This window comes from Anser anser (genome assembly GCF_964211835.1).
Source record: "Anser anser genome assembly, chromosome: 9".
NCBI classification, from domain to species: Eukaryota; Metazoa; Chordata; class Aves; order Anseriformes; family Anatidae; genus Anser; species Anser anser.
This window is the reverse complement of record NC_139729.1, coordinates 6,976,628-7,000,168: the sequence shown is the minus strand read 5'-3', so window position 1 is coordinate 7,000,168 and position 23,541 is coordinate 6,976,628. Positions and strand designations below refer to the sequence as shown.

Below are 23,541 nucleotides of genomic sequence, written 5' to 3'. Positions count from 1 at the left end.
TCACAATAGAGTCTGTCTTAGTTAGACAGATCATTTACCCCGCCCCCCCCCCCAAGAGATACAAGATCATTAATAATTTGGGGACCAATTTTCAAAAAATCTAATGCAGTTACCGCCCTGGTTGACCTCAGCAAGCTCTTCAGGTATTCAATACCCTTGATGATAATGCCAGTCGGTGGTATTACAGCATAGAAAAACATAATTATTCAACCAAATTAATTCACAGTAAAATAATAGACCTCAAAAAATTGTCCGTAGAAGTAAAAATATGTTTTGATTTCTAATTATTATGACTTTATCAAGTGCCAGAAAGAAACACAGTCTATTGTCCAGAAATAATTTATTCATCAACAATAAAACACTGAATAGAAAAAAGCCTTGTAAATAAAACTATATATATAATGCTTTATTTTTTTATTCAATACTCCACAAAAAACACTACAGACAGTAACAAAATAATCCAATTAATCTTAAAAATTTCAAATGATAATTGTCACTTTTCATTTATCATGTTTTATTAACAATGCAAAGGTCAGTTGTTTACATATTATAGTTTTACTTGATTTCATTAAATTGTTTCTTAAAACACTTGAAGCAATTTGTTATTTGCCCCATCATTTATAACATACATAAGTATATCAATAAACAAGATAACAGCTCTGAGAAAGATATGCAGACTGTTCAATGGTAAGTAGTCTACCATAAGTTGTTTAGTGGGAGAGTGGGAGTAAATCACAACTGAATCGGGATTGAAGTCAACACATCAGGGAGAGAAATCATATTTGGGGAACAATTACATGTTTTCCATTGCCCGTTTAGTAATGTGATCTCTTTCAAGATCTGATTTCTCCTGTTTTAGATACTCTAGTACCTTTGCTAGCATATCCTCATCCAGATACTGCCTGTTTTGCGTGTCATCGGTGTCCCCTGTCATGGAGAGCCTTTTGCTGAGTGATGCCAGCTTCGCGGCCTCCTGTGGTCCCACCTGGCCTAGGTGCTCTCTGATGGCCTGCTCCAGCCGGTCGTCTTCCTGCAGGTCGCTTTCAGAAGCTGGAACGGGAAGTCGCTTCATCTGGTTCGTATTGATAACTTCAGGATATTTTGCCAGCATCTTTGCCAAGTAATCAGCCAGCTCTTCATCCTTCTCATTCAGTTTCTCATACTCCATTTGTCGCCTTTCCAAGTCGTTAATCCACGCAGCTTTAGGAAATGGGCGTCCTTTCAATCTTCTGGGAATGTAAGGCAGTCTTGGCAGATCGTTTTCTTGATTAAGATGATTTAGTAAGTAGGAGGGATTCTGGTTACCTAAATTGTCAGTTCCCAGAAGACTGACTATGTCTTCAATATTGAGGTCTTCAGGTAAATTTTCGGGAATTGCATTAAGAGGCTGCTTCATGTACCCATTTTTAGAGTTTACATTACTTTTAAATATGTCACTCTGTCCTAGAGTAGCTTCAGCGATCTCATCAAGGTCTTCTGGGAACTCTGCTTCCTGCTCAGCTTCCAACCTTTCACTCTGAAGCTGCTTTTTTTCCCCAGCTTTCAACATGTCTATCAAATCCTCAGGAGGAACTTGTAAATTCCTTGAGATTTCTATTAACTGAGCTATAGACTGAGGATCAAGTTGCTTATCCAAAAATGTGGTTGCTCTTTTCTCCTCAAGTTCTCCTCCAGTCCTTAATTTCCTATTTCCAGCACTGCCCACCAGCCTCTTCAGGTAATAATTCATTAGCTTTGAAACATCCTCTGACATTTGATCTTTATTCTCTCTTCTCATTTCATCCTCAGGGAAGCTGAGTTTCCCTGATCTCTTCATTTCATCATCAATCTCCTCTTCATGTTTATCAATTTCTTCTTTGCTGTCTTTTATCTCTTCCTGGGTTTGGCTTTCCACTTTTTCCTCTATGGGATTCCAATCTTCTCCTCCAACCACATCTTCGTAGGCAATGTTATTCACTTTATACACATCATCTTCATCGTCTGCATACAATTTCTGGTCCTCATCCAGCCTCTCTTTCTTGTGATTACTAGGTCCTGCCATCTTCCCCAACTCCTGAAACACTGACTCCAGTGTAGCAAGACTTTGGGGTGTGTATTGCTCTTCCACTATTTCATTAGTACGCTTGAAAGGACTGTCTCTTGAACTGTCTTCATAGAGGCCAATAGGCATTTTGAGATATTTTTGCCACCTCTCAGGCCACTTGTAAGCCTCGTAATCATCTGTTACTCCAGCTGGAAAACTATTATCGGAACTCAGACCATAAGGTTTATTCTCCTTTGGGGCAACTTTTGACTCCTTCTCAGCTTGTCGCAAGGCTTCCAACATAACCTTAACCCACTGAGACTCATCTTCAGTCAAAGAATCCCTCAAATTTTCTGGGAGGTGAACCTGATCTTTGCTTTCTTTCTGTTGCAGGAGGTATGGGACACTTTGATAGGAGTTGTAATCAGGGCTGCTTTCTCCCTTGTTAGTTTGCTTGCGAAGATCTTCTATGTATTCCAAAGCTTTGATCATGTCAGGATTTGGGAACCTTTGTAAGTTTTTCATTACATAGTCTGGGTCCTTCTGAAGCAGCTGATATTGCTGGAAGGAAGCTGCATCAACCCAACAGATTAGGGCAAAGAAAAAGGTGACAGCGCAGGCTGCTCCAAGCTGGAAGGTTTTAGTTTCTGCCATATTTAGTATATTTCCTTGAAATAAAGAAGAAGAAAAAAAGAGATAGTTAATATATGGAGACAAACTTAGCAAACTGAGAGGTTAAAAAAGAGATTGTTATTTTAAACAGGAACTCATTGTGAAGAATATTAGTACTACATGTTTTTATTCCTCATGAAATATTAATAGAGCTCATATATGGAAGTTTTTTTAATGGAAATTTATTTTGAGATTTTCTGAACATTTCCTCTGTCTCCTCAGTTTAGTGTAAATGATTGGTTTGCAAAGCTAGAAATGTCTTATCTTTACGCTCAATTTACTTTATGAACATCAGTTTTCCAATGGCAGTGCCAAAGTAAAAAATAAAAATCCTATATAGCTAAAGAAATGCCAACAGAGGATTCCAGATGTCATTTTGATTATTAAAATGAAGGCTTCAAATGGTAAAGACAGTATGTCCATATATTTAAATGCAGCTCAACATATTAATATTAAAACTGCATACAGTATTATTTTGTGAGATTGTTCCATAGGGCCTCTCATTTACTGTCAGGGTAATACCTCTGAACGGTGCTAGACTGCAGTAAAATTAATGTAATGAAGTGGAGAACATGGCATATAAAATGACTTGCAGGTTTATTTCGGTCATTACCGTTAGTGTTATTACTTCCTTTTTTGCTATTTCATAAAAGAAAAAAAAAAACATTATTTGTATTGCAGCTGAATTTTAGTTAAGGGGGTCTATGAGTGATGCATTTCCCCATGGGCAGTAATACCCTATATGAAGGACAAATTATAATTTATCATACAGGTACAATACAATTATTTTACTGATATTTTCCAAGACAGTTTTGGAAATAGGCTCAAGTAAATAGATTCTGAGTGGTGATTTCATTCATTCTTTCACTTCAGCAGAAATTGAATCAGGTCCCAGGACACGCAGAAGCTTGACTATTGGTATAAATGAGATAAATTCAGTTAAAATCAAAAGAAACCCATGTCTAATCAGTGTGTCCAGTTTAAGCCAGCCAATAATAAACTCTGTTTAAAGGAACATAAGTGGGAAAAATAAGCATTAGACTGAATTAACAAAATGACAGCACTGCTGCATATGAGGCTACAGCTGCACAAGCCCAGTCCTGCAGCGAGCCGAGCACCCTCCACTCTGTGAAGTGAAAAATTGCAGTCACTTATTTCCTAGGAGATGCTTGGGAGCTCATATCCTGAGGCTGTGTGACAGATTAGTCTCTTTTCTGATCCATTTACATTAATGAATAAAGTACAATAACGAGAAAGAAACGGTAAAGATAGAAACCACTTTGCTTAATTGACCTGGTTTGGCTCCTTTGTTTTTGGCTTGGTAAAACCATCCTGTCGAGAAGTTGGTGATTCATGACAGGCTGAAAGAGTTACGTATACTGCTGTTTGCCCACTGCTGTACATAGAAAGTGAGCATCAGTATGCTCATTTCAGCTCAATTGTACATTTTTCCGCTGTTTTTGTTCCTAACATAATGTGACTTAATAATTAAAAGAGTATTAGTTGAGAGCCGCTTTTTTACCTCAGTATGCCTGAGCAAGCTAACAGCCATAGCAGAAAACAATTTCCCCAGACATTTTTGCATATTCAAGTCTGCATACATTTGGGAATTGATTTCAGAAAGCATTACTTCAGAACAGCTGATTAGAAGGTCCCACCCTCTAGGTCTGTGTTTGCCCTAAAACAAAGCCAACGCATCCCTTCATTTTCTATCACAGAAAAGGCACTAGTCCTATATATAAATGTATATATCTCGAGGCAGAAAAAATAAATTAAAAAAAAAGAAAAAGAAAACTTTGCTACCTATTGCAGCAAATAAATGGAATTAAGATTTTTCTAGCAGAGAAACTGGTTATTAATAGAGTTAGTTTGATAAGAGGAGAAACTCTGTTGTTTTTGAGAAAGGGGGAAGGGAGAGTTGTTCCATAATTATCTGCCAGGCACATCCCACTAACAGAGACCAGGAACTCAGCCTCCTCCACAGCACACAATTATGTACTGCTGTATCCTTTGTAAGAGTCAGTATCATTCGATTAATACCAAAATGCGTGTAGCCCCGCAAAGTTTTGTTTAGTGTTCCATAAGGATGTTGCTCAATGGAATATTTCCTTTGCTGGAATAACAGCTTAGTGGTTCCTCTCTATACATTTGGAGTACATTTGTCTCTAGATCAATTTTCAACTCTAATTTATTAGTAGATGATTCTCAAAAGCCTTTGTCAAATGGAGCTGGAAATGATTTATTTCAAAAGTTTGAGTCCAGGTCACAAAATCTTGTCATTAAATATACTGCTTTATTCAGGGTGAGGGGAGTCCTCTCCCCAGTCTCTCAGACATAAATTCACAATTTTTTGAGAAAACAGAGGATGTTTTAGACTACCTATCTTTAGGATCTACAGTAAAATATTCTCTTTTGTGCCTCTCAAAGGACAATATGCTAAAATGGTTGTTTTTAATCTACATGTGTATAATCGTGAAGCTAGCCTGGAAGGGGAGTGCATTTTTTTTTTCTCCTCTACAAGAACCTAACAGACAGTAAGATCATTTTTTGGCCAACAAATATACAAGTTTCTGTTTATAAAATGAGGGGATTGACTTCACAATTTAACATGCACAAAGGCAATGCGGACTGACAGAAGTTCCCCGGAAAAGAGACAAACCAATAAATCTCCGTGCTGGGATGTTTCCATGGTAGCAGTAATTTTCTCCCTCTCTCTTTCTCTCTCTCTCCCAGCAGTCTTTTTTGATGCGGATGTAACGTTTTCGGTGAAAATTTGCTATGAAAACTCATAAGCTTTCCTATAGACAAGTCCTTAAGAGTCTGAGAGGGGATCCAACAGCAGTTTTCCATGAAAATAAGGAAATACATCACGCACTCTTCGTCCCATTTACTTTTGCAATAAATAGCGCGACTGCAGCAAAGTTGCTGTTATAAAAGCCTCTCTAACCCTTTACGCTGCGCAAGGGACTCGAAACACGAGCAAAATCAGAACGGGGTGAGGAGGAGGAGGGGGAGAGCAAACAAACCGCCAGCAGTTCCGAAGGACCAGAAGGGCAGTTCGTATCTGTGGGCACACGGGGCTCGTCGGACTGCGTTCGCCTCCGAGGTAACCCGGCGTCCTGCGCTTCGGCACTGCCCGAGCCCACGCCGAGCCGCGCGACTCAAGGCGCCCACAAGCAGCGGCAGCACGCTCCGCGGCACCAGCCGGCAGCGCAACCCCTGCCAAGCCAACGAATGCAGCCCGCAAGGCTTCGACAACCCCCAGCAGCCCGACTAACGCGGCCAGGAACGGCCCCGCAACGCCCAGCAGACCGGCGGACGGCTCCGCGTCCCCCGAACCACGCGCGTCGCCAACCGCGCGCGCACCGGCCACCGCCCCGCCGGCTCCCCGCCGTCCCTCCGGTCCCCGTTTCCTCTCGTTTTTCCCCGGCTCCCGCCCCAGCGGTGCCCGAGGAGCGAGGCAGGGGCGCTGCCAGCCCCGGCCGCCCCCCGGCGCCCCCCGCCGCAGCCCCCACCTGGCCGCGCCGCCGCCGCCGCCGCCGCCTTCAGCACCCGGACAGCGCCCGCTTATAGCGCCCCGCCGCTGACGTCACCGCGCCGGGACGCGCCCCCCGCGGGGCCCCGCCCGCCGCCGGGCAGGGACCCCCCCACCCCACCCCCCCCAACCCCACGGTGGGACCGGGGGGGGGGTAAAAACAGGGGGGTGCTGGCATAAAGGGGGGGAGGGGAAAGAAGGAACACATAGGGGAAGATAAAAGAAGGAGGAAAAAAAGGAAGAAAGTCAAAAAGTCAAAAAAAAATATGAAAAAAGGAAAAAGGAAAAGGGGGGATAAAAAAACAGGAGGGAAAAAGGGAACTGCATCTTGGGGGCAGGCAGCGCCGTTTGCTTCTCGGCTCCAGGAAGCAGGGGAGGATGCGGCAGTGGGGCACGTTGGGCACAACCCGCTGCTGAGGCCCCCCCCGGGGTGAAAGGGGCTGCCAGGGGTCTGTGGGGTCAGAGCGTGTGGGGCAGCCCCCTGCTCGCACCTGGCGCCTGGCCTTCGCATGGCACAGGGAGGCCTTTTAATGGCTGCGTGCCGGGGGAGTCGCTTAATGGCAGCTGGCTGAGCTGTTGGGCGAGACCTTGGGTGGCTGTTGAGTGAGTCGTTGGGTGACTGTTGGGTGAGATGTCGTTGGGTAAGACCTTGGGTGAACTGTTGGGTGACCATTGCGTGAGCTCTTGTCACACAGCAACAGCTCTGCCACAGTGCAAGGACAATTCGGGGTGTCCATGCCCTCCCCATCCAGCACCACAGGCCCACGAGCTCCAGACCAGACAAGGGCTGGGTGTAGTGGAGGAATAGCAGCCTTCAGACGGAGCGACTGAAGCATGTCAGGGAGGGACAAGGCACAAGGAACCCCACTGCTGGTGCGTGGGGACACCTTTGCTCCTCCCTGGGGCAGGCACGGGCACAGGAGGAGTACCCAGGCACCGCACCGCGGCCCGGCCGTGCCAGCAGCACCTCTTGGGTATAAGTGTATTCTCAGCACCCACAGTGCCAAAAGGCCAGTACTTGGTCGCGTAGACGAGTAGGGTGGGTAAGTACCACTCTGCCATCAGTCAGGAAACATGGAATGTAACACACTGCTTCAGATGCTGCTCTTGGTTTTAGCTCGCTCCTTCTGCTTCCCTTCTCTTCCAGAAAGGTTCTTTTACTTTGGCTTTTAAATAAGGACTCCTTTTCCCCCAAAATAAATCTTTCCTGACAATTTTGACCTTTTACAGCACAAGATAAAAAAAAAAAAAAAAAAAAAAAAGGATGAACAGGATGAATATACCTTCCAAGGCAATAAATGTTACAGAATTAAATTGTCATAAGAACAACAAGGTAGAAATAATTGCAGCCGTGAGCACAGACAAAAGGACTGGCCATGCTGCATTTTTGGGGGCTGAAATGGAGATCAGGAAGCCTCTCATTTCACCTCATATGGAGTTATTAGTAAACTACAGGACCCATCTTTGTCGGTGCTGAAACTCAGCAGCAGCAGTTTTGTTCAGGACCCAGGCACAACCTGAAATGCCTGCTTTGATGGCTGGACCCAGAAAGAAATGAGTTAAACCAGAAGTTCTGCTAGGATCCATGGTGGCATCCTTGAAGATGGAGACAGAGGGGCATCGGCCACAGGAGGCAGAGAGCAGGGCTCACGTGAGCCGTGCACTACCCTGACCACCTGGGAAGGGTCGCGCTGAGCAGCATATGTCCCATAAGCAGGGCTCCAAATGCCCACAAAATGTGTGGTTAGACTTAACTACAGCTATAATATCTTAGTCCATTGCGAAAATAGTCATCGTGATCAAAACAAACAAAAAAATAGAAGAAAAAATGTTCCGATTTTCAAGAATTTTGTTGTACCTCTGCATGTGCTTCCAACAGACTCTTGTGCAGTCCATGACCAAACACCCAACATTTGTCTAGCAAATTCTTTCACATGAAGTCATCCTACTGCCCCCATCCACCCATCCCTGATCCTCAGCATCAGTGCGTATTTCAGACAACTCAGATTAATTGGCACATCAGCACGATGCTTTCCTCTGTTCCTTAGCCTCTCACTTGAGATTCACAGCGTGTGAAGTCAGGCACTTGGCTTAGTGCTCTGCTGTGGCTATTTTAGGGTCAGTGGATAAAATTTACAGAAGGCTAGCCACAACTGAGCTGTCAATTTTACTCCACATCAAAATGTTTGTTTTGCATGGGCTTTGTGCTAATGATTGTATTCACATGGTCCTGTAAGGAGGCCCTTAATTAACGTGCTCTGTGTGTTGCACTCTTTTCTTTGGAATGAGTCATGAAACAGAAAATTTGATCTGTGCTGTCATTAGAAGTTCCATGGCATTTTATACAAGAGTAGGATCACAACACAGCATCTCTGAAATTTAGGTAATTGCATTAGAACTAGCTCAATATCAACTGCTTAACCATAGGAGGATGGTAATCTTGTTTTTCTGAATGCATTTTGACCATATTGCATCCTCTTGTGTATGCTGGGAACAGAACAGCAATAAATGTGATATTTTCTCTGAATGGTTTGCCCTGTCTCATGCTCTGCCTTACACAGTTATGCATCGTGAGAGGCTGGAAGTGAATCAAACCTGCGTCTTGCATGTTAACTTAAGAGTAAGCAAAGCTTCAGGGAGGTGAGGGAACTTCACTGCAGCAAACAGAGGCAAGAGGACTGAGCCCATCGTGGGTTGTCACACCCATCAAGTTCATCATTGCTGAAGTCAGCGGAGAAAGAAAAGCCAGACCACTTGGAAGAGCAGCATCAGGAGCATGCCCGGGAGGTAGCTTTTTCTGAGATGGGGCTTGGTGTCGTGCCCGTGGCCAGCCCCAGCACAGCGCCAGCACTGTGGGGGTGATGGTGGCAAGGACCTCCAGCTGCCACCACCACCACCCATGGACCATGGGGTCCCGGTGAGACCTGCCTCCTGCCCCAGCTCACACAGGACAAAGCAACCATCTCGATGGTTACAGCCACACAGAAGTAACGCGCAGCAGCAGGCAGCACATTTGTTTGGCTCCTGTGCCTCTGTAGTCTAAAACCCAAAATAGTCTGCAGGCTGTACCCTTCACTTCAGCTCTCTCTCTCTCCTCATCTAATTGGTGTCACCAAAAGATCAGTGCTGCTTAAAAATAAAGCGGGGTTGTGTCAATATTGATGGTTCTTCCCCCTTCCTCCGTTTCCGGGGCAACTAAAAATAATTTACAATTCATTACAGACATGGCATTTCCTACAGAGTAAGTGCCATTGTCACATTTAGAATTCATTCCTCATCTGACTTGAGTATCTGCATTTATTCTGTATGTAATGAGAAGGGGGAGGTTTGCTTTCGTCAGAAAAAAGTTCACCTGTCACCACAGATATAGATTAATTTAAATGATTTTGATTTTAAAATACTTAACCTCTGCTTTATCCCAACATTATATTTGTTATTTTTTGTTCATTTCACATTCTTGTGAACTCAAACACATTTGTATGCAAATATTTTTGGCCTCCCTAAATTTAGTACACAATAAATGGTTCAAATTCCATTACCAAAGCTGTAAGGGACAGGGAAAACATAACATTGTAAGGAAATCAGGGACTTTGTGGTTTGCACACACAGTTCTTTAACAGCATGGATGCCAAGGCAGGGGTCCGTGGTGGCTGCAGGCCGCTGGGTGTTAACTCTACACTGCAGTAAGGTTTTGTAGGCCCACAGCGAGCCTGACCAACACGGTTCCCTGAAGTGGTACTGCACGCTCCATAGGGATGCTTCAAGAACAGATTTTGCTAAGGACAACAAGAAAATAAACTTTGACTTTCACCCAAAAATTAACGTGTTCAGGATTTCATACTGCCTGCACCTAAAAAAAAATAAATGAACAAAAAGAGGAGCACGGAGGCAGCGCTGGTCCCACAGCTCTGCTCTGCAGGCACAGCTTGGCCCGTGGAAATCTGTGCCCAAGGCACATCCGCGGCACGGCTCCAGGCACAGCCAGTGCCCCATGTCTCCTGCTGGGCCTCGTTCGGCACGGTGCTGGGTCCTCCCCTGCTCCTGGGCAGTCTGGAGCCCGCCACCATGACCCAGCCTCTGATGTCCTGCCAGAACTGGCCCCAGGTCCCAAAAAGCAGTCCACAAAGATGGGGGAGCTGGGGTCAGCCATTGCCTCTGACAGGAGAGGAGGCAAGAAGCCATGGCTGGCAGGAGGGTGTAAAAGCAGCAGATGAATCAACAGAGAACGAATTTACTGTTGTACTTGTTCCAGTGCAGCCTCCACTTTGATCACCACGAACAAGAATAGCAAAACACCAACAGATTAAGGAATATATGTCTTCTCCCATAACCACCAAAGTATTCTTATCTGCAGGCCTCCCCCACGTACATACACGCGTATTTCCTCCCGTGGAGTTTCAAAGATCTTCACCAGCCTGTGACATCTGCTTACCAACATTTGGTGTAAAAATATCAATATCTGCTTTGCATAGCTGTGAGGGGTGTTACGTTTACCAGGCAGTAAAGATCAAGAGTCTCCAGGGAGCTGGCTGGATCAAACTGTCATGATTTCAGCACTGCTGTGCGTCAGACGGCAGAATTTAAAGTCAAAACACATATAGTTTAGGGAGGAAGACAATGAGAAGCTCTGAGTCATACCCTGCTGAGGGTGAAGAGAACAGATTAATAGACAGCAAACATGAATGAAACTGAACGGCTCATTTCAGTCATGCGGCTCCTTCCTAAACACAAAATAGGATTTATTTTTAGTCATTAAGGATGAAAAGAGGATTTCTTTGCACCTTGCCAAGGAGCACTGAGAAAGGAGTTTTAATTAGTGTGGCCAGGCTCCCTGTCCCTTGCCGCTCGCAGAGCAGACGCAGCGGGGCGCAGGGAAGTGGCGCCCTGGTGAGGCATCGCCCGCGGGGCCCTGCACAGCCCGGCCTCCCGGCAGCACAACGCGGCCATGCTCCATCCCAGCCACGTGCCCTTCGCCAAAACTGACTCAGAAAAAAACAAGGGTGACCACTTATAGCCAGGTCGCCTCTTTTCAAGGAACTGCACCGCTCCCTGCTGCTGGCTCGGCGGGGAAGGGCACAGAGCACTTGACTCTCTTTCTTTCATTTTCTCTTTCCTGTGCTACGTACTACTTTGTCTTTCTCTTTGCATCATTTTCCCATAATAGTCTCCCTCCTAAGCCCTTCCCTCTGCTGTAGTCACTCTGTCAGACACCAGCCCTGTTTGAGAGCCAGGGCTCTGTGCAGGTCTCGCTCCCTTTCCCCATCCCCAAGCAGGGCCTGGCAACTGCAGGAGCACCGGGCACTGGCTCTCACTCCAAAAGGAAAAGTAGATGGAAAGAAGGAGCTGTGCTTCTGTTTTGCCCCATCAGTAGGGCTGTGGGCGAGACAGGAGAAGCTGGTCAGAGCTCTTGGTTTATAGATAAGCTGTGGAGTTAATTCATGCTTTTCTAGATGAGGCATAACCCTCACAGGCAAAGCTAGCCTGGCAAAAGAGAATGGGAGCAGAGAGCAGGCCGAGGCCGGCATATTTAGGTGGGAGAAGGAACAAACAGCAGCCTGCAGGCCCCGAGGCTGCAGCACCTCACTGCCAGGGGCACCCCGGGGCCCAGGGGACAAACCAGTCCCAGCTCATGGGGGGTTTCTGTGAGGAGAACGTGGTGTTTCTGCAGTACGTGTCCTCCAGAAGTGACCTGCAGCGACGCTTTCACGAGAGCACAAAGGTTTTATGTGGGAGTGAATGATGCTACCGCAAGAGCGGTATGTTCACACGTTTATGTGATGCTTCATTTTAAATAAATGGGTAGAAGTGATTTCACTGTTGGACATAGGATTAGTTACATTATTTACTCGTTTGCTAAATTATTCCTGTGATTCTGCTCTGCAGAAACTTCATGATTTTGGGGCTAAACCATTTCTATCCCTTAATTAGAATCATAGAATCATTAGGGTTGGAAAAGCCCGTCAAGATCATCTGGTCCAACCATCTCCTTACCACCAATATCACCTACTAAACCATGTCCCTAAGCACCAAGTCCAAAATTACATCAAAGCCTCATTAATTTTCATATTTATTACTCACAAACACAGAAAAGTTCAGTGATTTTGGATCCCCCTCTATTTGGCAGCAAAACCTCTGCTTTGTTACCTGCTCACTTGCCTGACAATGCAGGATAGGGGTTAGAGTAGCAAAATTGCCACCTATTAATTAACACTCCTTTTCTTATTCATTTGTTGAGGCTCCAGCCATTCTCAAAGCACGAAATCACATGCCTGCACATTTAATACGGGCAAATGCTCTTCCCAAGCCATTAAGACAATGGGTGCTTTAGCTACACAGCATGCGAGGATCTATCTGCCAAGGCTACAGGGGCAATAAGCCACGCTCTGCTTCCTTGTCATAAAAAGTTATCACCATTTCCTCTTGCATTGTCTTTGCTAGCATCATTACCTTCACCGGTGCCATTACAGCATTTTTTGTGGTCATAGGCTTGCCCTTCATTGCCTAGTATGTAACTTCATAGGTTCCAGCTCTATTGCTACAGTAATTTATATAGAGCTGGGTCAAAACCAAATTTAGCATTTGGTCACGAATGTGATAAAAATAGAAAAAAAATGAGACTGACTGCAAAACACAGCACAGAGCCAGCGGTGTAGAATTTCTCCCCAAATAAAACTTTTACCAAGAAGAGGGCAAACAGATCTGGAACCACCAAATTAGCTCCTGTGGACAAGGCGGAAATGTCTCACGTTGTGTCCATTTATTTACAGTTTAAAGGTTAATTCAAAATAAGCCTGAATCATCAGAAGGAGAGCACAAATTCATATTGTCACATGTGGTTATAGCTAGTAACATTTGCCACATCAGCATTAAAGTTGAGGGCTTGCTTTGCCTTTCAGGCTATACAGCCTGGGAGAGCTGGCCGGCCTCACGGCAGCTTCCCTGGGACAGAGACAGGAGGATCAAGCAAGGCCTGAACTTCAGTGCAAAAAGCAGAAGAGCTACGGGGTTAAGCATTTCCCCCAGCCTTGCAACAGTCATGCCTGACCAGGCTAGGGGTGGAACTTCAGCATGGCAAATTTGTCACCTTGTGGTTCCCTGACCCATGAGGATTTAATGCCACCGCCCAGGTGTGCAGGAAGCATGTTGTGAACGGCAAGAGGCACAGAAACAAAGCACCGCTGTCACCTCCTGTACGTGCGTGTGGGCTCCTGTGCTCCCCCAGCATGGAACGGGTGGGAGCCAGAGGGTGCACAGAGCTGGGCACAAGGCATCCCACAGTGCCTCAGAAACAACTACTTAAAATAATATATATATATATATTATATATATATATATATTATATATATATAAAATATAATACATATATATATATATGTACATATATATATAATATAATATATATATATATATAGCACAACCAGGAACATACAGCATCCATCTCTGGAAGTAAACCAGAAACATTTTTCTCTGAGACTCCTTCTCCCCATATGAACATCTGGAAAGTGCTTTTATGACCGCTTGGTCCTGAACGGCTCTCGTGGGGCAGGGAAAAAGTGCTAGGCAGGTTGCTCCCTTCTCCAGCAAATACAAAAAAGTAAGCAGTGCCCTCATTCCCCCAAAGAGGCTGAAAACTAAATGACACCTAGCAACACCTCTGCAAGCTGCAAAGAGCGTTTGTCTTGGACCTCCGCGTGGTTTTAGATAGCAGCCTTGCTTCTCTCTCAGCTATCAGAGCCTTGACTGGCAAGTAAAACCCATATAATTAGGAGGAAATGCCACAATTTTCCACTAAGCAAATACTCTCTGTGTGCTACACAAGGCTGGTAAGTGGCAGAGAAGCAGCGTGCCTTTCCCAGCACCAGGCTGCCGCTGAGATAACATCACAGGACGGGAAAGCTGCTCTGGCCTGGGCAAGAGTCCCATGGGGAGCCCCAGGGAGGGCAGGAAGACGAAGCAGGTTTTCCTTGCAAGGCCTTAAAGAGGGGCAGTGGGTGGAGGGACTGCCGTGCTTCCCCAACGTTGGTGTCTCAGAGCTTGTTATAATTCAGGTAGGAAAAGGATACCACAGCAAATCAGTTCAGGAAGGGACAAACGCCCCCTGAGAAAGCAGCCTGTCCACTGTCTTGTCTGAAGATCAGTGCAAATGGCTTTTGACTATGAGCGACTTGCTGGGCGCTCCTAGTTTAAGCATAAGATAGCCCTGTGTGATGTAAGGTATTTTTTCTTGCCTCAGAACAGACGAGTTGCATAAAAGGATGGGTACACATGGAAGATGGACAGCATAGATCCTGTACTAGCAGAGATAAAACACACAGCCTATTTTATGAAATATTAAACATAAGCTATTTTTCCAATTGAATGAAATGTACTCAAAACAAACCGTTTGTATCCAGGGATCCCTGCAGGCGACAGAAGGCTTGTCATGAAAATAGCTGTTTCAGTGCTGGGCTAATAATTTAGATCCAGTAGGGTTCATATCTGAAATTAAACAGACACGTTATTGCATCTCACCCCAAATCTGCAGCATCCTTACTCTGGAAATTTGCTGCCAGATATATTTAAAAGCCAACCATAAGCTCCATAGATGCTGTTTACTCCTGTTTCTTCAGCCAGAATCTGCCGGCACGGCTCTGGCTGCAGGAAACGCACTTTTCCAGCAGGGTGGGACTGATTTTTTGGCTCCCATTTGCACGAGCTCTAGCTGAGACTGCTTTACACTGAAAAATCCCCCACATTCACACAGGGCTTTTCAACTGAGTGGGGCAAACTGACTTCTGCTGCCACATGCATCAGATGAGCATAGTGATAACTAAGGTAATGTTATTTTGCCTTTGCCTGCTGCTAGCAGCATTGATGGTGGCAATAGCTTCCCCAGCACTATCCTCGTTCCACATCTCACAGCTTTCAAACCAAGCAAACTTCCCAGACGTGGGGACACTGTGCAGGGACAGAGCCAGAGCTGCTCACAAGAGTCAGGCCCTCTCCCTTTCTGCAGTTAACGCTGCAATTCCTCTACCTCTTCTATTTCACCACCCTAGGAAATTGCCTAGTTTGCCCATTCCTAAAACCAACCCAGTTTTCAGTGATCTTCTCTTCTGTGCAATGCAATGTGGTGCGGAAGGGTCTGGGTCAGCACATGATATGTTTTCCACCAGACCTGTAGCTCTTAACGTGATTGTGCAGCAGTCCTGCTGCTGCAGTGCCATCACCTGGGGTCCTCCCACCAGCAGGAGCCGCTCACAAATGTGAGCTGCCCCCCCGGTGGTCATCTTCCAAAACATGGCAGGCATCCTGTCATCTGCCAACCACATTCGGTGTGATGCTGGATCCCATGGAAGTGGCCTGGTTTGCCCCAAATAAATTGTTTGTAATTCAAGGCAAAAGCAATTCATTGCAGCTGTTTAAAATCAGGTCGCAAAGCACCACAATGAATTACTGTCAGCCTTACCTAGAGCATGGCTTGCGTATGCTCCTGCGTAGATATGTAGTCAACAGGGATTTGTTTGGCTGCCTGTGGTTTTCCACTAGTGAATCTCAAAGCTGAATCAAAAGGCCAGATACTGCATCTGGCACTGGAGATCTTGCGGGATGAACTAAATGGATTATTGTCCATGCAGGGAGGTTTTCATCGTCTGTTGCAGATGTAATATTGATGAGATACTCAATTTTACATAACTGTTTCAGGATATTTTACATTCAACAACAACAACCAAAAAAAATGACAACCCTTCTGGGTTGGTGTCACTTGCTTGTAATCAGGAAGTCATCGCCACAGATGTCTGTGGAAGTAGTGTCTCTTTCAGCTTCTCCTGATGGGCTGTTTCATGTTGCAGTGGAAGTACATCATGCTCCGTGCAGCATTACACTACTGCTAGGCTCTTCTCTCAGACCAGGGCTGCAGAAGCTGTCCCAGCTCACCGACACTTTGTATAAGCCTCCACTGGGTGTTTTTACCCAGGCACATGAAAGTGCTTTTCTCATTCCCCCAGACTCTGCTCTGGAGGAGGCAGCAGCAGTTGGTGGGTACAGATTCAGCCCTGTGCAGTGGCAGTTCTCCATGAGCAATTTTGGAAGGATTTCCTTTCTCACTGCTAAGCATTGTGAAGGGCATCAAATCCTGCTATATTGTTATTATTGTTAGTAGTAGTAATAGCAGTAGTAGTGGCCGTAGTAGAACAGAGGTATTTTTTTTTACAAGACAGGAAGAAATGGGAAGGAAGAACTGTAACATGAGGAGACGGAGTAGAAACCAGGAAGAGAACAAAACGTTTCAGTTCTCAGCAATGCAGCTGCAGTACCTGAGCCCGGGCAGCTGAGAAGACAGATGCTCCTCTGGAGACCACGTCCAGAGCCTCTGAACTGGAAAAAGCAGATGGGCCGGCGGCTGAGGCAGGAATCGGGAGTCTCACTTCCAGGGTCTGTGCCAAAGAGGTGGGACCAAGGGGTAATTAGGCTGATGAACAGTGATATTAAATGTATGAAATGAGGCTTACAATAGAATAGAAATCCTAGGAAAAATCAGTCAAAGTGAGAAGCATAACAGAGCAAAATCCCAGCACAACTAACCTGTAGGGAAGCAGAAGTACAGAACCTGCTCCTAAGATTAAATTCGGGCACACAACTGCAGTTGTGTTCCCTGATTTTTATCCATCAAGCACATATCTGAATCATAGCTATTTATTTGCTTTAAAAAAGCAGTAAAACAAGAGAATTGAAAGTACATGCTTCGGTTATATTAAGATCAAACTCATTCGGAACATGCACAAAATTAAATACATGCCTAAGAGTTTTGAGAAGCAGTCAGTGTTTGGTGAACGAGAACCTTTAGCCGTAATTTTTAATTACTATTGAAAATTCTTAATTCTAAGTTTATGTTGTTATTTTTCACAGCTGCTTAGACAGCCATGGCTAAAAGACTGCATTGATAGTCAGCAGCATTGAGACAGCGTTAACTTGGAAACCGAAAAGAACTGCAGAGGCTTTTCTGTGCCAGTGCTATCAGACAAAACAAAACAAAACCCTTTTATAATTATTAAAACCAAGTTCAATCACTGCTCTTAATAAGAATGACTCTTTACGGGAAAAAATCCTAAAGAAAAACAAACAAACAAACCAGACAATGACTTTCAGGCACTCAATTTGTAAAGCAAGCATGCAAATTTGATTGACACAAAGATCATCATCTATGACGGTACCTACAATTCACTGATAAATACAGTATCTTCCCGTGGCAATATTGCCTATTATCTGAAGACCGCTGTGACCTACCGAGTATCTGTTGCATTCATAGTTTGCATTGTGCTGATGTAAATCTTAAATTCATAAAGCAATACAAATTTTAATAATGCTGAGCAAATCTTGCCTGACATATCAGCTGCACTAGCCTGAGAAGATTGAACATTGAATAAACACAGTGTATGCCCACATCTACAGAAAAATACACACACCTCAAAGGGGTTATTTTATCAGTTTGTTGGGTTTTTTTAGACAGAAAATAAAAGCAAATTCAGCTATGTAATTTTCTAAATCCCTGAATCCTCAGATACTGAAAATAAAAGTTCTGGGATGACACTGTCACAACAAGGTCGCAAAGAATTTCAAGTGTGGCAAACTATTCCTCTTCAAAACTTACTTCCAAGCATTGTATGAATGCAGAACCATCTTGTATTCCTACACACTCCTTTCTGCCTTACGTAGAGTCTATAGACAGCCCTTATAGACCTGGAACAGCTGGGTTATAAAACAAATTCCAACTTTTCAATAGCACCCTAGAAAGAATCAGAAGTCTTTGTTTTGCTTGGTATAAGTATGTCCACTCCATTGTATAGATTGAGCTGGTAGACATGAATGTGATCAAGAACATGTGTAGTACATGCATGGGAGTAGAAGGGAGAGTAAAATTAACATTTCACAGACCACCTTAATGATGACACTTCCTAACATCTGTTTTCTCTGCAGTCTTAACTCTCCTTCATCATGTTTTTGTAGTATTCTCTACGGTGTCTAACAGAATGGAACCCTGATTGGGACCAGAAGAATCTGCTGTGAATTATTTATATTCCAGTATTGCTGTTTGCACAAGGATTAAGCCATTATAATAGTCTGAGGGAACATACATCATCTTTTAGTCTCATTTTCTTCTGGTCTGACTGAATTCAGATTAATGAATGGAACCCATACACCTAAGTAGGAATCTGTCCCTCAGTTTCTTTCATCCTGATTTACGGCACTTAACAGCACCCTGCTACATTATGGCTAAGCCTTTCTTTAAAACTGTCTGGAATATTTTAAGGAGGTTTGCTCATGACTCAGGAAAAGGAAAAATAAATAAGAAAAAGGAAAAAAAAAAGGAACAACTTTCAGCAGAATCAAAGATGTTGCAATTGATGGAATCGGTTAACATTCATGACCTCATAGAACTGCCCTGCATTATTCCTTTTGTAAAACCTAGATCAAAGGTGCACAACACAGAGGGAGAGTGAGAAACAGCTAACTTGGGAGACTGGAGAATGAAACAGAAGTTTCCAAAACTTAAGTGCTCACTTTGTACTGACGTATTGGCAGCAGAGCATTAGTCAGACAGCCAGAGAGGTCTCATTTAATATAAGTATATTAGCATGCAGCGCCTGACTACATTTAGAAAGCTAAGCAAGGCAGGATCATTCTCTACAGCGAGTCAGACTGATGCATTCTCCACAGAATCATGCCTTACAGAAAAATAATCATGAAATATTAATCATTTCCTATTTAGAGCTACAACTGTCACAAATGATGCCGCCTTCCCTTGCACAACGCGTTGCTGAAGACACACATAAACAACACAATGAAAGCTGATTGCTTCCTGGGCATAGGCAGAGCCTCACTTCGCGTGGCCATACCACTACTGCCAGCAGGACCAGGGACACCTCCTGGAGCCCACCAGTGCCTGTGCCACGTCCCTCACCAAGCACCATGCCAAGGCTGGCCCCACCTTACCGCGCCGACGGGTCCGTGTTTGCCATCAAGGAGATGCTGCCGGAAAGTACTCACAGCGCGTTGAAGACAAACAGCGTGCTGCCCTATGGGTTGGGCAGCACTCCTGTTCCTTGCCAGCGATAAACAAACACCGACGAGAACAAAGTACAAAGAGGAGAGCATGGGAAATGTGTTTTCATGAGGGTTTGTGTGGGCAACATGTGTGCACGGAGCACTGGATGCTCCACGTGCATTTGGGAGCTATTCAGTCAGGGATCAGACTCAACGCCCTGTGGTTTGCAAGGCCTGTCATTCAGCTGAAATAGCAAATAATGAGAAATAATTTCCCTCAATCGCTTATAGGCAATCCAGAGCATGAAACCCATTTGCATAAAACAGTCATTGTCATTTCACACACGCAGATCTCCAGCAGTCAAAACCTCACAGTAGATCATTCAGGGACTGAGGGAAAGAAACTAAATCAGTTGTTTGCTACAAATAACCCAGCCGGTTGTGTCTGACGTGGCACTGCCTCATGACTGGGAGCTGTCGGTGCTCCAGGCTGTGACCTATAGCCAGGATCCCAGGACACGAACACCTTGAAATACTAGCTAGAACAAATAGCAATTGCTCTTTAGTTAATTAAGACCAAAAAAAAAAAAAAAAGTTCTTCTCTATCAACACTCACTCATCTCCTGGCCAAGGGTCTCAAACTTTGAACAAACTAAGTAGTGATTATAACCTTTTTGCCTGTATACTACATCTGTGAATTTAAGGTCCAACAGACAGTCTTGAATACCTACGACCATCCTTTTCATGTTATTTCCATCCCACATTCAGATGCTGGCAGTGAGCTTGAAGAAACGGAAGTCAAAGGAAAAAGAAAAAGGGGCCGTCCTGGCAGGCCTCCAGTATGTGTAATTTAGTTTTGTTTTGTTATGCATCTATTTAAAATTGACTGCAAACTGTTTTTCATCTCATCATCCTTGTGTTAGGAGTTGCTTTTGTTTGGTCTCTGCTAGCACTTGACAGTCCACAACAGGAAGACCCTAGAGAGAAAGGTTCTCCTCCATAACACAAAATACAGCAATACGTTTACCCAGTCACTGAAAATAAAACAGCTGAAGAAGATTTCCAGACGCAACAACCATTTTTCTATTTCTGAAGTGAAGCGATGGCGAGGCTCAAGGCTGGGAGCGTGCAGCAGCGGCCTGTCAGGAGGTCGCCCTGCTGGCTGCAGGGCCTGCCTGGGCACCCAGGGACATCTCTAGCCCGGTGGAAAAGACAGCACCCTGCCACTGTGGCACTGTACCTGGAGGCACACCTGTCCTACGTCGTGGGTTTTCTCTTTCTAGCGTTTGTTGTCTTTTGTTTGGGTGTAGGGCTCATTCCCAGCAAGAGCCCTGCGTTCAGCATGAGGGACAACGAACACTCGAGTCCAAGCAGCAAGCGGGAGAGCAGGGCTGCCACGCGGATCAGCAACCAAGAACACGCCTTTCCCAGTCTGCCGTGTATTTCCTGCAGGGACTTCTGTGGGTCACTAGGCTGCTCCGTGCCAGGTTCCCTTCTCTGCACAAGAGTTAAGTTTCTCTGCCCATCACAGGGTTAAGCATTGAAAACGGGGAGGTCTGTTTACTATCAAAAAATGGCATAAAATTTTCATTAGGTTCTGAGGGGGTGGGAGGGAAAACAGCTCACAGGGTGGAAGACTGCTGAAAATAAAGCATAAAAAATTGAGAAATGTGGCAGAATAGCCCCTCCATACTGTGCCTGAAGACAGTTAAGTTTTCTGTGGTTTTGTACAGAATTTATCTGCAAAAATTGCTGTGTTCTGCTGCATCATGGCATTAAGGTTGATTCTAGCTCTGAAACATGACAAATTCAAAATACAGCTGTTTTGATTTTAATTAAATAATCTCATATCACAGGTTTTACATTTAAAAGCTATCCCTTTAAGCTAAAATGTTGGGAACAAAAAGGCCAGGTTCAGCTATTCAGAACAGTGAATCTTTTTCTCCTGATGCGCCCTACAGTTAAAAAGCATCAAAACTGAAACAAATATTAAGAAATCTGTCACTGGCTGTCATCCGGTTTGAAAGAGCAAACTCCCCAGGGCTCGCTGTTGACAGCACTGAAAGGAACAGCTCCACCTGCGCTCACATGTTAGTGCATCCCCGCGAACGCTTCAGTGGGCAGCCCTTCCACTCCAGACGTGGTCGACAGGCTACCTTCTGCACTAATTAAAGGAGGTTAAAATGAGATCAGCCTCTCCTTTCTGCCTGCCTCACATTTTGTGTTTGCGAGCGTGCTCAAGCCCAGCAAGGGATAGCTAAATACTAACCAACAACAAGTAAAAAATAATAATAAATCTAGCATTTCTTGAGTGGTTGCCTTTTAGTTCACCGTTCTCATGACTAGAATTTGGTGTGCTGGGTTTTTATTGACAATTAATTTGGCTGAAGGCAGGTGCAGCCATGTGTTTGCCAAGGAGCAGATCCAGCATGGGGCTAACACAGCTCTGTGGATGCTGGACCGGAGCTGACTCAGGTCCTGGGGCCTACAGGGATGGGTCGGGCATCTCAGGCACTTATATTCCCCCACACATCAGTGGGGTACATGAGCTTTCTCTCCCCCACAGCCCTGCTGCACAGTGTGGGAGAGGAGAGGACAGCAGGCGACAAACAGCTGTGGCTCTGCACAGGCCCCAGGCCCACAGGCCCCACAGCCGCATCCCAGCCCCTTCACCTCGAACCCTACCTGCCTCCCAGGGCGCACCTTTCGCTGCAACGTTTCGGCATCAAAGGACTTTGCAACCTCTCAGAAGCGCAGACTGTCCCACAGAGACAAAACCTACACAGCTCCTTGGAAATGGAGGCCTTCAGCTACCCACAAAATCTGAATCAGAAAGCTATAAAAAAATCCTAGCTATTTCCCCAGTGGCAACAAGACTCATCCATACATATTACTTTGCCATGGCCCTAGTGACCACAAAAATCCTCTCTTAGGTCTGTTTCCCTTCAAAGCATATTATTAAGTCCCAGGGTCTCAACTTTATGAAAATTCCCCCTACAACGACACGTCAGAGGACACGCAAGCTGAGACTCTAGCCGAGGAAGAGCTTGTGGTCTGAGCACCTGCTGCCTCCCAGCGTGCCCGTCAGCATGGAGCGGTGCCACTGACCAACTTCCAGCCCCAATGAGCAGGCAGAGAGAAAGCAGCGGAGGGGCAGGTGCTGTCCTCCCTCACTATGGCTCGCCAGAGAGCCTGGGGCATCAGCCTTTCCCTCCCTGATCCCCAGGAACCGTATCTTACTTCTTGTCTCTCCTTCGCAACACAAAGCGCATTGCTGGACTTTTTTGCACATGGACATTTATTTTACATTTTCCCAGGTTGTTCTCTGGGCAGAAATGAAACTGTGTGCACAAGCAGAGGATTGCTTGCTCATAACCAAGCCACCACAACTCACGTGATTGACTCATGCGAGGAATGGTACAAGGCTGGGCTAATAAAACATGCTGTCCTCAGTGCGTGACACAGCAGCCAGCACGAAGGGAAGATAAATGGGTATTTCCTCTTGACAGGCTCCGATAGAAATTGTATTTCAGACAAGCTGAATCCATCCATTCTAGTGAAATGCCAAAACATCCCAATTTGCAAGCTACATCTCCTAACAACAGCTAAAAGAAAACAGCTCAGAGATCAGAGGCAAAAGTTTCTTTTTGCTGTTGGTGAGTTAAGAAACCACGTTCAAAACAGCAGTAAACAATCTGCCTAACAACTCAGAGCTATCTGCATTAGTTTGTGCCTCTGTTACGGTGCTAATCTCCCTCGGGATCCTGCGATGGCATGGAGATTCATAGGAAAAGCAGTAGTGCAAAACACCACGTGGCCTGCAGTCAGCTTGTTTACCGCACTGGCTGCTCTCTGGAGCTGAAAGTCTTAAATGCATCAGGCAAACACATCTGTGAAACAAGATCTCCAGCAGTTTCTGTATTTGTCTGATAGGACCGTACATAATCATGCTGAACAAGGACAGATTAAGGAACACGGGGACTGCATTCAGATATGCAACAGGAAAGGTTGCATTCACAGCAATTTGTCATCTGGATTGATCCTACCTCTCTGTGAAGGTCACAGTTAACCCGCCAGCCAACAAGAGAAACGTGCAAGGTGAACACTACCAAATACACATTATTTCTAGCTAAGATAATTTTCTCTATTAATGGCAGCAAATACACAAAGGTACTTGGGATGATGATGTGCAAAGTCCATTGGTCACGTGTATGTGCAATGTGTATGCAGCAGCTGTTCGCAGCAGCCAACAGTCCCAACCTACTCTGGAGCCACCATAACTGGG

General features: G+C 45.1%; 1 protein-coding gene across 4 annotated transcripts in view; it reads right to left on the bottom strand.

Moving 5' to 3' along the window:
• Positions 1-323: 323 nt before the first annotated feature.
• SCG2 (secretogranin II) overlaps positions 324-23,541 on the bottom strand; it is a 58,965-nt gene continuing 35,747 nt past the window's right edge. The window contains exons 1-3 of one of the 4 annotated variants that reach the window (XM_083848566.1): positions 16,529-16,621; positions 14,611-14,708; positions 324-2,691 (exon numbers count right to left, since the gene is read on the bottom strand). In XM_083848566.1, the coding sequence (XP_083704692.1) occupies positions 794-2,677 (1,884 nt within the window). In that variant the 5' untranslated portion in view covers positions 2,678-2,691; positions 14,611-14,708; positions 16,529-16,621 and the 3' untranslated portion in view covers positions 324-793. Of the gene's footprint in view, positions 2,692-5,721; positions 5,744-6,210; positions 6,338-14,610; positions 14,709-16,528; positions 16,649-23,541 lie in introns of those variants that run through there. The other 3 variants (XM_083848564.1, XM_083848565.1, XM_083848567.1) reach the window with 3 other exon arrangements.